General features: G+C 31.7%; 1 protein-coding gene across 2 annotated transcripts; it reads right to left on the bottom strand.

Annotated features, from left to right (window-relative positions):
• Positions 1 to 6,044: 6,044 nt before the first annotated feature.
• Positions 6,045 to 12,658, bottom strand: LOC11438719 (disease resistance protein RPV1). Of its 2 annotated transcripts, none has more exons than XM_024776687.2 (6): positions 12,497 to 12,658; positions 11,881 to 12,382; positions 9,173 to 10,277; positions 8,663 to 8,950; positions 7,109 to 8,485; positions 6,045 to 6,571 (listed from the first exon to the last, which is right to left on the bottom strand). In XM_024776687.2, exons 2-5 carry the CDS (start codon positions 12,372 to 12,374, stop codon positions 7,139 to 7,141), a joined length of 3,234 nt encoding a protein of 1,077 aa, XP_024632455.1. In that variant the 5' UTR covers positions 12,375 to 12,382; positions 12,497 to 12,658; the 3' UTR covers positions 6,045 to 6,571; positions 7,109 to 7,138. The 2 variants fall into 2 exon arrangements, with proteins under 2 accessions (XP_024632455.1, XP_024632456.1); XM_024776688.2 differs by having other exon boundaries at positions 11,881 to 12,379; positions 12,497 to 12,657.
• Positions 12,659 to 12,888: the final 230 nt, after the last annotated feature.

A 12,888-nucleotide genomic window follows, 5' to 3' on the forward strand; every position in this document is an offset into this window, starting at 1 on the left:
ATAGATATTACTTGGATTTCAGCAGGAATATCTGCGGGTTTTCCTGCGGATATACATTTTGACTTTCCTGCAGATATGTTTAAACTTTTTTCCCAAATTTAAAAATATTCAGTTTCTTCATTTTTTTTATAAATGTGTTAGATATTGAATATTGACACTCTAATTTTAAAGGGTGCGGGCACCGGTTAAAGAACAATATAATTAATGCGTCCCATTTAATTTATTTCAATCAAAGTGAAAAGTTAGTCAACTTAATTAAAATAAGAAAACATTGCATTTAATAGTTTAGAAAGATAGCTACACAAACACAACACACGATTCCATTCATTTGTTTTTCTTGTGTAATTTTTTTGATTTTTTTTTTAATCCACTTGTTTCCTTTCATATCAACAATTTTCTTCCTATAAATTTTACTCTAACAGATTTTTTTTTTCCGTGCATTTTCTTTAATAATTTTTTTCTTTCAAACCAATGCAAGGGAAAGCCCATACTTAAACCAGTTTTTTCCCTTGAATTTTTTTTCTTCCGGTGAAAAATTCTATTGTTTTTTTATTTTATTTAAAGTTGTAGATATAATCAAACTAAGACATGAAATTATAAAGTCCAAAATAAATTTGCAATTCCAAAGATAAAACTTATCATATTAAAAGAACAAACATTATGATCAAATAAATTAAGTTGATATTCCACTATTGATGCTGATTTTTAAAGAGTACAGTATTGAGTACAAACCTTTCCTATTTTAATTAAGTTGACTAACTTTTCATTTAATTGAGGTTAATTAAATGGGACACATTAATTATATTGTTCCTTTACCAGTGTCCCGGAGCACTGGATAGCATTGGCCAATTTTAAATTTATGTCCATATCAAAACTTGTGTAAATGAAATGTCAAATCATTAATGTGGCTTTTGATCTATGTAGCCGACTCCATTTAGTGGGAGAAGACTTGGTTGTTGTTGTAGACAAATACTAAAATGTTGAATCATTATATGCATCACACCAGTTAGTACTGCTGTGTAGCAGATAGAGTATAGGACCTCCTGGTTATCTTTTTATTTGTAATGTTTTTTTTTTCTTTCGGAAAATTGATTGTGCCTCTTAACATTTAGTCTGAACTTCTGTTGTTACTAACCAATTGTTTGTATAAACTTTCTCTTGGCAATAAGTGTTGTCTAGCAAATTGTAACTTGTAACGAAGTTGCCAGTTAACATAGGGGACTCCCACTTGGGACAGTAGGATTTAACATAGGGACTGCCAGTTAAGTTTGTATAGTACAAGTAGTTTGTTACGTATCTACTGAAAATAAATAAAAGGAATTTAAACATCGAATGCATTTTAAGTGCAATTTTTTTTTTTTAAATAATTAAATCAATTTCCTGTGGATTTACATGAGGATTATTTAAACATGGGTCACGGGCAGGGTATACCTTCAAACACAGCCCAAAGGTTTCGCAAGCATATCCGCATGTATGTTTCTTGCGGTTCCTAAAATCCTTAGGAAACAGTTACCCACAAAGGTATTAGCTGGGAACCTGAATCCTTGATAAATGCCGCAGGAAAAAGCTTTCCTGCGGAAATATTTCAAAATCCGCAGGTATTTCCGAAGGCAAATTGAGAATTTTAAGTAGTGTAAAGTCAACGGTAAAGAGAAGCAACAAAATATTCTATATTTATTTCAATGATCATAACATATAATTTTGGGAACTACGGTACACTCGTAAATTGAGGTGTACCGGTACTCTTGTTCCATAAATCTATAAACTAACGATCAATTTTATGAAATAAATAGTTATTTGTCGGCCTTTATATTTTAAAAAATATGATTTCAGAAGAAAAATGCATCATTCCTTGTTTATAAGAATCATAGTAATTTTTTTTACATATTATCGTATAAAATAATCAAAGTTCTCTATTAGGAGCGATAAAAATTAAAAAAATATATTTTGTTTACACTTTTGATGATTAAGATTTAATCATTATAATTATAAATGATAAAAAATAATATTTTTCTTAAAAAAAACAATTCATTTACCTATAAAATTAAAGGGTTGGTGTGTCGATACACTCAAATATGTTGGATGTACAGTATAATTTGCCTATAATTTTTTAATGACATATACTAATTGGATCATAGATGAACTCAATCAAATACATCTATGATCCCATGAGATGGAGTTAACATAGATAGTTGCATGAATTCGGAATGATATTTTTCTATTTAAATAGCACACGGCTGTGTTGTTTTTTTTTTTTTCGTGATGATTCTTCAAGTATTTTTGAGAAATTTTTGTGTAAGAACGAACCTAACCTATCATCCTTACAAACAACAAATTAAAATATGACACGTCGTTGTTTTCTTTTAAAATAATTATAAAAAAATAAATCAACCCTTTTTCTCTCTCTCCACCACCACTAATTCGTGATCTTCCATCACCATTCACCACCAACACCATTTATGGTGGAAAAACAATGAAGTGTCATATTTTAGTTTGTTGTTTGTAAGAATGATAGGTTAGGTTCGTTCCTACACAAAAATTTCTCGCTACTTTTTTTTTTTTTTTTAAAGAATTAACGTAGTACTTCCATAAACAGTTTCAAGCATCGTATCAAGGGAAGGTATATTAATATTTTTTTATTTCTTAAGACTTTTATTTTTACTAATGTTGATTAAGACTTGGAAATATTTAAAAACTTGAGGAATAATAAAGCTAGAGAAATTAAGCATGATATATATATATATATATATATATATATATATATATATATATATATATATATATTGATGAAGAAGGGATCATCAACTATTAGATATTTATATCCTTCAAAAAAAAAAAAACTATTAGATATTTATAGAATCATTCTACCGCAAGTTAAGAGTTGAAGGAATCATAGTTACATAACACCAGCTCATTCTCTATTAACATGACAAACTCTTGATTTGATTTTTACTTTTTAAATTTCTTTTCTAGAGCTAACTTTATGTGCCCCAATTTTCTATTTCTCCCTTTTTCTTAAATAAATTTCGCTTAAAATTCATTTATGTGGTCATGATTAGATAGATAATTGATTGGGGATCGAAGGAGTGGTATTTGAAATACGGGAAAAAAATATCATTTGGGCAAACGGGTCCAACCCGTCGAGCCGGCCCGTTTAGTCCACTATTTTTTACGGGTTGAGTCCAATTTTTGAACTCGCTTGCTATAGTTGGCTCGTCTCGCTTAACTCGTTGAAAAAATAGGATGAACTCGTGGCGGGGCGGGCTGGCCCGCTTATCTCGTATTTTTTTTTTTTTTCTAGACTTACCTTTATCTTTTTAGATTTATTTTGGTTGTTGGATTTGTTTTATGCTGGCATATATTCATTATTTTGCGATTAAGTATGATATTCAGTTCGACAATTTATTAATTATTTTGTTTTTTGCCACAAATTTATTCGTTGCATTTTTTTTAAGATAAAAGCAACATATACTTAACAAAATGGTAAAAGCAACATATATATATATATATATATATATATATATATATATATATATATATATATATATATATATATTTAACAATTAAGTTGTAAAAAAAATACATTAAAAAAAGTTTTTTTCTCTAAAAAACAAAGTTTTTCGTTTGCTGAGCCGGTCCGCCAACTCGTTTGTCCGCAACTAAACAGGGCAGGGTGAAATTTTGGACCCGACCACCAAATTTGACTCGGCTCGTCTCGTCCCGTTTTAAGCGGGCTTAGACGTGGTAGGCTTAAACGAGGCGGGCCGGCCCGCTTGCCATCCCTAATCCAAATCGAATATGACTAAAAAAAGGCAAAACTTAAGTCAATGGTAAAGAAAAGCAACAAAATATTCTATATTTATTTCGATGATCATAACATATACTTATTTGTTATTTCAAAATAGGTAATATACTCGATCAAATACATGTATGATCCTATGAGATGGAGTTAACATGCATAGACGCATTGACACATAGCAAGAGGTAGGAAAAGAGATCTACAATATCCTACACCTATATTGTATTTACTAGCACATTTGTTATTGCAACAAGAATCACCACACTCCTTAGAGCAAGGACCAGTAGAAGCATTACAATCCCTTTTTGGTGCTTTTTTACCTGCCTTCCCTCCACATTCGAAATTACAAATGCATCTTTCATTGCTACAAATCTCAATTACAAAAGCAATAAACCAAGCTGCAAATTAAGCGATTTATATTTGGTTAAAAAAACAACTTATACATAAGTGCTTATAAATAAGCTTTAAATTAAGCTATTCATCAGAACAAGGCCTAAATCTAACTCAAAAGCAATAAACAAACATGAAAGGAATTGCAACACAATGTTAGAGAGGGATCGCATCTCATAATCAAATAGAACACGGAGAGATCAAAATGCGCTCAGGAAAAAATAAAAACAACATAAAAAAAATGAACGAGGCGGAGCAAGGTTGTGGTGGCCGAAAACTATACCGAACACGGTGGTTTTGGGTGGTTTGAGTGGACTAGGACTTGTGATTGAAGCTTTTCGCGATTTGAGATTTGGATTTTGGAGTGAAATGAGTCAATCACTATTTCTTGGTTTAATTTGGGTTAAGTTCAATTTTTTTTTTCCTTCAAAAATGGTTGAGTTAATAAATGCTCCTCTAAGTGTGGATTGGTTCAGAACTTTTATATACCGGTTCGGTTCAATACCAATTCAGTTTAGTTCAGTTCAACAATTTGGTTCAGTTTTTGGTTTTTATGCCCACCCCTAATCAAAACCTCTCTATAAAAACCCAACAACCACTCATAACATTTCAATTACCCCCTCAACACACCACAAAACACAAAAACACGAAACAATGGACCTTCTCCTCCTTCGAAAGACCCTTTTAGCCCTCTTCATCGCCGCCACAATAGCCATCATAATCTCAATAATTTGTGGCAAAAGCTTCAAACTCCCACCAGGTCCATTCCCAGTCCCTATATATATATATATCTTCGGTAACTTGCTTCAAGTCGGAGATGATCTCAACCACCGTAATCTCACCAATTACGCCAAATGTATGGTCACAGTGCTTGTGAGAGCATCCACATTGGAGACCCCCATTTTTTAGTATTTAAATGGGTCTCACGTGTACATATCACTCATTTATAATTTTTTAATATCAATACCTAATAAGCACTCAATTCCTCCAACCATGCATCTCACACATATTCCATAAATGGTATCCACAAATCAACTATCAATAACTTTATATCATTATATAACCATTTTTTAATATTAAAAAGGTGCGAGTCCCACTTAAGATTTGGGGGTCTTAAGTGAGACACTAGGTCTTATAAGACCTCCAAAAAATTTCTCTCATACCTATTATGTACCGGATCTTAAATGGTGAAGACCTCACCATTGGGGATGGCCTGAGAACCTAAGAAACGGCTACAACTCTATAAGTTACGTGAAGTTATATAAAGATACGGTCATGTAAACCTCAATAGCTTAAGAAGCTAATAAACGGCTATGAGTCACAAGAGTTGTACTACGCTATAGCTTTGTAAATCGTAGTGACATTCTTGTTGAAATATTTTTTTTTTTGGCTAAAATGACACTCATTATGAAACAAATGAAGTGATATGTTTTTCCCAAACCTAACCTTTTATATTTCTTCTCACAGTTGTCTCCTTTTATACCTTTTCGGGGCTATGCATATAAACATGAAAATAAATAAAAGCTTAAAGTATGTAATAAATGTACAAATCTAAAGGAGATCTCGAAAAAGATGACAATTTACCACCTTTGGAGTCTTGTACATAAAGGAGGGAAGAGGAGAGTTGTTGGTCGATGGCGGTGAAATATAACCAAAAGAAGAGATGAGGTATTTACAAACCTCATATAACATGTTCAAGAAGATTCAACACAAGAATAGAAACATGTTGTAAACTGGTACCTTAACATTAATCAAAAACTAAATTCAACCGCGGCTTTGCATCTATTTTGATTAAAAATAAATAAATGGCCAAATGTCACAGCTTCCAACATCATAATGCATAAGAAGAATACCATGAATAAAAACACAATCATTATTGATTAATACCAACAAAAACAAGATACAAAATAACTGAATAAAATTAGGAAGATTTCTACAAAGGTAATGTCTGTAAATATTGAAAGGGTGAATTTATTACATTCATACAACTTTATGTTACCAATTCACTCCATCAGGCTAGAAAATTGCTGTTGACACATATGATAGGGCTGAAAAACACATGTAAATGACGAAAATGCCCCTGCAACGGTTAACTACCGAAGTAAGAAACCGACTGCAGTTAACTGCCGACGAAAAAGAAAAAAAAAAAAAAACTTCACACTTCAGCAGTTAACTGCAGCCGGTTCTTTACTTCGGTAGTAAACTGCTACATGGGCATTTTCGTCTTTTACATATGTTTTTTAGCTCTATCATATGTGTCAAGAGCAGTTTTCATCAAGCTATACTTCTCAATGAAAGCTACGATTTTGTCTTATCGTTTAGCTTGACACACAGAGAGAAATAGACGTTTTGACACTTCTAGGAGCTGCTGCAGCAAAAGACCTGTCCAATGAAATGTTTTAAGTTAACACAATGTCATTGCAATTTATCTGACATGGTTTTCTACAATATATCAGAAGTATTTTTCAAACAATGAATTTTATTTATTTGAAGGATTAAATTAATTATTTTTGTTTTATAAAATAAAGGTTTAATTTCACTTTTGAACTCAATATTTTTTTTAGCAATTGAGTCATGATATTTTTTCTGTGACCGTTTTAAAATGGAAAAGTCCAGAAATCAGTTTGTCAAGAAATTAGGATTTCAAACATTGTCATTTTTAACTAATAAGAAAAGTCACATGACTATGAGAGTTAAGTGATACAATTAAATTATCTCACCTCAATGTATAAGTTGAAAAAAAAAAATAATTAAAAGGGGGACACTACCAAAATCATAAAGGGGAAACAAAAGGAGCCAAAATCAGTCAAAAAAGTAGTAGGGATCAAAATTGCACAATCACTAAGGGTCAAAAGAGAAATTAAACCAAAAATAAATAAATATTGAATTTAAAATTAGAAAGTGGCTGGAAATTTGTACCTATTGAACAATCACAAGAAGATTTATAATTCAAGTCTTCCTCATTTTCTTTGGGGTAATAAGAAGTTGTTGTTGGGCATCTTCATTTTCATCATCATCAATATTTGAATGTTGATCAAACTCATCAGAAACTTGATGAGCATTGAAGGGTAATTCAACAATTTCAACTTTACTTCGGCTACTACTACCATCCAACCCCAAACTACGTTCCAAGCTAGGTACAAGGATGACCCCACAACCCTTTATCCCCTTAGTTGACGACAATTGTTCCCCGACTTTACCATAAGGTTTGACTTCAAATGAAAGGCTGTAATGATCATTATCCACCCTCGTCTGATGGCAAATAGCAGGCGAACAGATTAGCAGTACATGGTCTGAAATCATTGCCCCGCTCACATTCACAAAACTTATACTCCATTCGTTGCTTCTGTCTCCGTGATTATATATAGTACAATCAACTCCGGAAAAAGTAAGATTTAACCCCTCAGAGAGAAAGACGCATAAAACAATTTGATTCAATCCATCTTTTGGAATAGGAGGAATAATGATTGAAGCCTCCGTTGTGAAGAAATCAAACCCCCATGGAACTTCGGCAACTGGAAGTAAAGATAAAAAGTATTCTGGAAAAGGTTCACCAAAGCGGAATCTGTATAACATGTTCTTAAGCATTTCTCTTTGAATGGAGTTTGTGTCCAGATAAGTGCAGTTAATGGCACTCAAATCTTCCAAGGATGCAGGAAGCTTTGGTAGTGAATTAAGGTTTATGCAACCATCTAATTCAAGGAAACTCAACATTAAACAGTTTTGGATGTTGTCAGGGAGGGTTTCTAAGTTGCAACAATTTCTCAGATATAGAAATTCTAAAGATCGTGCGCCATCAAGGATGAACGACATACTCAATGTATTGATTTGCGTGCATCCTGAAAGGTTCAATATTGAAAGAGACTCTAATCCTCGATCATTTGATAGCTTCTTCCCAACAAAGTTAAGCTTCTTACAATCACTTAGATCAAGATAGTCTAGTTTGCTATTACGCAACATCAATGATGAAAATTCATGGATAGTTGTGCCACGTAACGACAACCATGTCATTTCTTCTGATGTCACACAAAATTGAACGAGGGATGAACAATCAGTGAGATCCAGTGTTAGGAGAGATTTTGAATGAATGTCAGTTACAAGGCTTTCAATCTTTGTACAACCTTTTAAGCATAGTTCTCTAAGCTTGGGGGCACTGAAAATGGATGGATGGAGTTGATGGAGACTTACACAATAAGCAAGAGATAATATTTTAAGATTCGGTGCTCTTGATAAGTCCGGAATCTCAATCAGGTCTTCAGAGTTATCAAGTTTAATGATTGTTAAATTGTCAAGCTTCTGTAGGAAGAAAGAAACATCACATTGTTCAGAAATCATTAAATTTCACTCATGATTATTAACTAACTAAAAGAGAAATCTGAACATATATAATTAAGCACAACTATATGAATGAGCTTATAGAAATGAACAAACTAACAATAACAAGTATATAAAAACACATTAATTAATTTGTACCTGAATTCTATCCCAAAGCTTTCTAAGCTTGCTATGGGTCATGCTAAGTTCTACAAGCTTTTGAGGACAAAAGGTTGATGGCAAAGACTCAAGTGGAAATGATTCCCAATGAAGGTAGCTCAATTTATCAGACAACCACTCAAGACCTTCTTGGAGATGCACATTGTTGCATTTATTGGCGATATGAAGTAATCTTAAGTTGATCATGCTCTCAAAGGATCTGGAGCTCAAGTATACATCACCAATTTTAGAAGTATCAAATAGTATAACTTCAACAGCATCAGTTCCCTGAAAACAAAATTTTGAATAATAATTAGCAAAGGTTTTCCTTTAAAAGAATAATATAATTAGCAAAGGTTGTCATACATATTTATCTTGCTTATATTTCATCATCAATTATATACATTCATTTAGGAGCTTCTTCTTAATAATCAAATATTCGATTTGATATATATATATATATATATATATATATATATATATATCCAAGTAATTAAGTCTTCCACTTACCTTGTTGTATTTAAATACTTCATAAATTAACTCGGGATCCCACAATCGACTTCTTTTTCCGGGGTCTTTCGGAGCTTCTTGCTTAACAATCTCTCGTCCCATTTCTACGACCAAATCATGCATTTGGATTCGATCACAATATCCAAAAGTCATGAGTGATTTATGAAGAAGGACTTCTATTGAAGTTGCTGGATAAAATTTACAAGCATTAAATAGATCTATTATGTATTCTCGCTGTGTATAACAATCAAATTCATTTATTGTTGGGTAGAAGAAGCAGGCAATGTCTAGAAATATGTCACGTTGAGTACGATCTAAGTCATAGAAACTCAATTTTAACACATCATGAATTCCTGCATAAGGAATCTCTTTTATCTTTTCCAATTCACTTTCCCATGCTTCTTTGCTTTTTGCACAAAGATTCGCACCTAAAACTTTCAAAGCTAGAGGATTGCCTCTGCAATATCCAATTGCACTTTTTGAGAGCTCTTCGTATCCTTCTTTAGCATGTTTTTCTTGAAATGCATTACAACTGAATAGTTGAAGAGATTCATCTTCATTCAATTTCTTGACCTCACGTACCACAAATCCTTCAAATTGATGACATATTTGGCTATCTCTTGTTGTGACAATGACTCTACTACCTGGTCCCAGACCAATCTTTAGATTTTCTGCTTGCTCTAAGGTTGCAACATCGTCCAACACAATCAAACATTTTGCACGTTCAAGTCTTTTTTTGAAAATTGGGTTTTCAAAATAAGGCGCATCATGACCAAGCTTCAACAATGTAGAAAACAGCTTCTTACGTACAACTTTGAGTCCACACTTAGTTGATTCTTCCCTTACATTTTCGAGGAAACAATGATATTCGAATTGAGAACAATAGTTATCATATAATTTTTTTGCTAGAGCGGTCTTTCCTATGCCCCCCATGCCCCATAATCCAAGCGTTCTAACATCATTTGACCCATTATTCGTTAACAATTCAATCTCTTCATATTTTTTTTCAATTCCAACAAGTTCCTTATTGGCTTCAACTGGGCGTCTCTGATTCAGTTTTTCCAAAACATCTTTAACGATGTCCTTAATGAAGTCTGATTCAATCCTAACATATGAATGGAAAGGGAAAAAAAAGGTCAACATTCATGTTGTCCTGATAATAATTATATACATAATGTTTTAGGGGAATTGCATAAAATTTGTTGTCATTATGATTGAGAAAGAAAGAAGGAAAAAATAGATTTCATGAAATGAAAATTCAAAGATAGAGTAGGTTGATTAGTTTTCTATTATTTTTTCTAGGCAATGAATTTCCAAAGCAAATTAATGAAGTATTAAAAGAAGACCTGTGCAATATTGCACATGTTAAGGTAACTAAAAGAAGTAACTTTTCATTGAAAACAAACAATTGTTGATTAAATGTTACATATTTAATATAAAAAACACAAGTTCCTAATCAAAATTACTAATTTAAACTTCTTATCATGTGCAAATTTGCACATGATAGAAAAATCCTTAAAAGAATATAGCCAATGATGAATGTTGGATCGTACTACTTCTTAAAATTGTGAGATATGAATATTTAAGGTACAACAATAATATCAATGTTTGAAAGTGTTTTCTTCAAGTTGAATGCAAAATAAACTGTGACTCTCAAAATTAGGGATGATAATTTGATCCATCCATTCGATACATCTATTGCTTAATTCATCGAATGCATTTATCAAACAAAAAACTTATTAATTGGATTCAATCTATCCAATTGAAAATCTATATGAACACCTTATTTTAAAGATTCAATAGATAATCAGAAATGATAATACACATTCATTTGATAAATATAAACAATGTATTTATAAAATTAATTTAATAGCTAAAAAACATAAGGTAAAAAAACTATAAACAATAATATTAATTGTTTGTGAAATGTCTTAAAATTAATTTAATAACTACAAAACTGAAAAATTAAAAATTTAAATTAGCTTAATTCAATAAATAAAAAATAGAAAAATATGTAAATATGGAAATTAACTTAATATTTTAATATTAAAAAAATATTTTGTCAAAAATTTATATTAAAATACTATAAATTTAATACATTATTAAAATAATTAATATAATGTTAATATAAATTTATAATAAGGTGGTGGTCAACATCGAAGCACCACCGATTAATGCCATAGCTTCGCCGTAAACTACCGCAGGTAACCGGATCTCTAATTTGTGGCCAGAGCACCACCACCTATTTAATTAATATTAATTATTTATTAACATAAAACATTTTAAATAAATTATAATAAAAAATTATTGAAAACTGATTCGTGCCATATTTCTTAATAAAAAAACTATTTCAATATTTTCTAATTCTTAATAAAAACTTACTTTGGCCTAATAAAAAAATTGTTTTGATGAATTTCATAATTGAATGGTTTGGATGAATTTCATAAATGGATGGATTAGATTGAATGTTTTAAAAGACATTTTATTAAATTGTTAATGGATTAATGAACTGTTTTGATTCATCGAAATTTAAATCCATCGAATCAATCCATTTTGTCCCCTTAACAATAAAACATGTAGTAAACTAGTACACAGATACCAGGGCTTATGTTTCCATTTATATTCCTTCAATATGCATAGTTATTTGTACTATATTAGAGACAAGTCGTGACATGAAATAAATTAGATGGATAATTCATTTTATTTACCTTGAACTTTTAGAGTCCCACCCAGATAAATTGGAGACTTCGGTGAGAGCATCTTTCCATTTCTGCTGCTTCAAATTCTTCTCATGCTTTGCAAAGGCTTGCCCGTAACTCCCAATCTGATTTCTCACATGAGATGGATCTATTTCATAGAAAATTGGTATCACAATTTGTCCATTATCTTTCTTGCATTCTAGAATCTTGACGAGTTCATTCAAACACCATTTTGAAGAAGCATAGTCTTCTGAAAAGATGACTATAGATGCACATGACTCTTCAATGGCTTTGATCAGTGCTGATGAGATCTCATCTCCTTTTTTAAGCTCGCTGTCGTCTATAAATGTCTTAACACCGCTCTTTTTCAAAGCTTCATTAAGATGGCTTGTGAATTTTCTACGAGTATCATCACCACGAAAGCTAATAAAAACATCAAAAGAATTTGAAGCCACCTCCAAAGTAGAAGAAGAAGAAGCACCTATATTTATTTGCATAGCCATTACAACTGCTGCAAAACCAAGGAATGAATATATTATAAATATAAGTTAAGAAGAGAGTGCGAAAAAAAAAAACACGTCGTGAAGCAGGAGGAAAATGGCAAAAAAAGACAAAGGTTAATTACCTGTTTATGATGCAGTAGCAAGATGAAACTACGTTGTTAGAGTGTGTTCTCTTAAAATTCTAAGTTCTATTCTTTCCTATATTCATAATATGAGGAAATAGCAAGTGATAATTAGTAGTAAGTTCCACGAAGCTTCGTTCGGCTTTAGTCATAATGAGTGACACAAAAATTTAAAAAAGGTGAAAGTAATAGACGCGTTTTTTCTTTCAGTAGGACAAAATTAAGAAAGTAATGAATGATTCTTCAGTGGTACAACTAAGACCAAGTCCAATGGTTGTGTTGAAAGTGAGTTTCAACATGTGATGAAGCTCCAATGGGGAGTTGAATGGCGTTGAGAGATGACATGGAGGAGGGAAGTGTTGAACACATTCAACATTGTTGAACGGGTTGGG

Source organism: Medicago truncatula, chromosome 2, assembly GCF_003473485.1.
Source record: "Medicago truncatula cultivar Jemalong A17 chromosome 2, MtrunA17r5.0-ANR, whole genome shotgun sequence".
NCBI lineage: Eukaryota > Viridiplantae > Streptophyta > Magnoliopsida > Fabales > Fabaceae > Medicago > Medicago truncatula.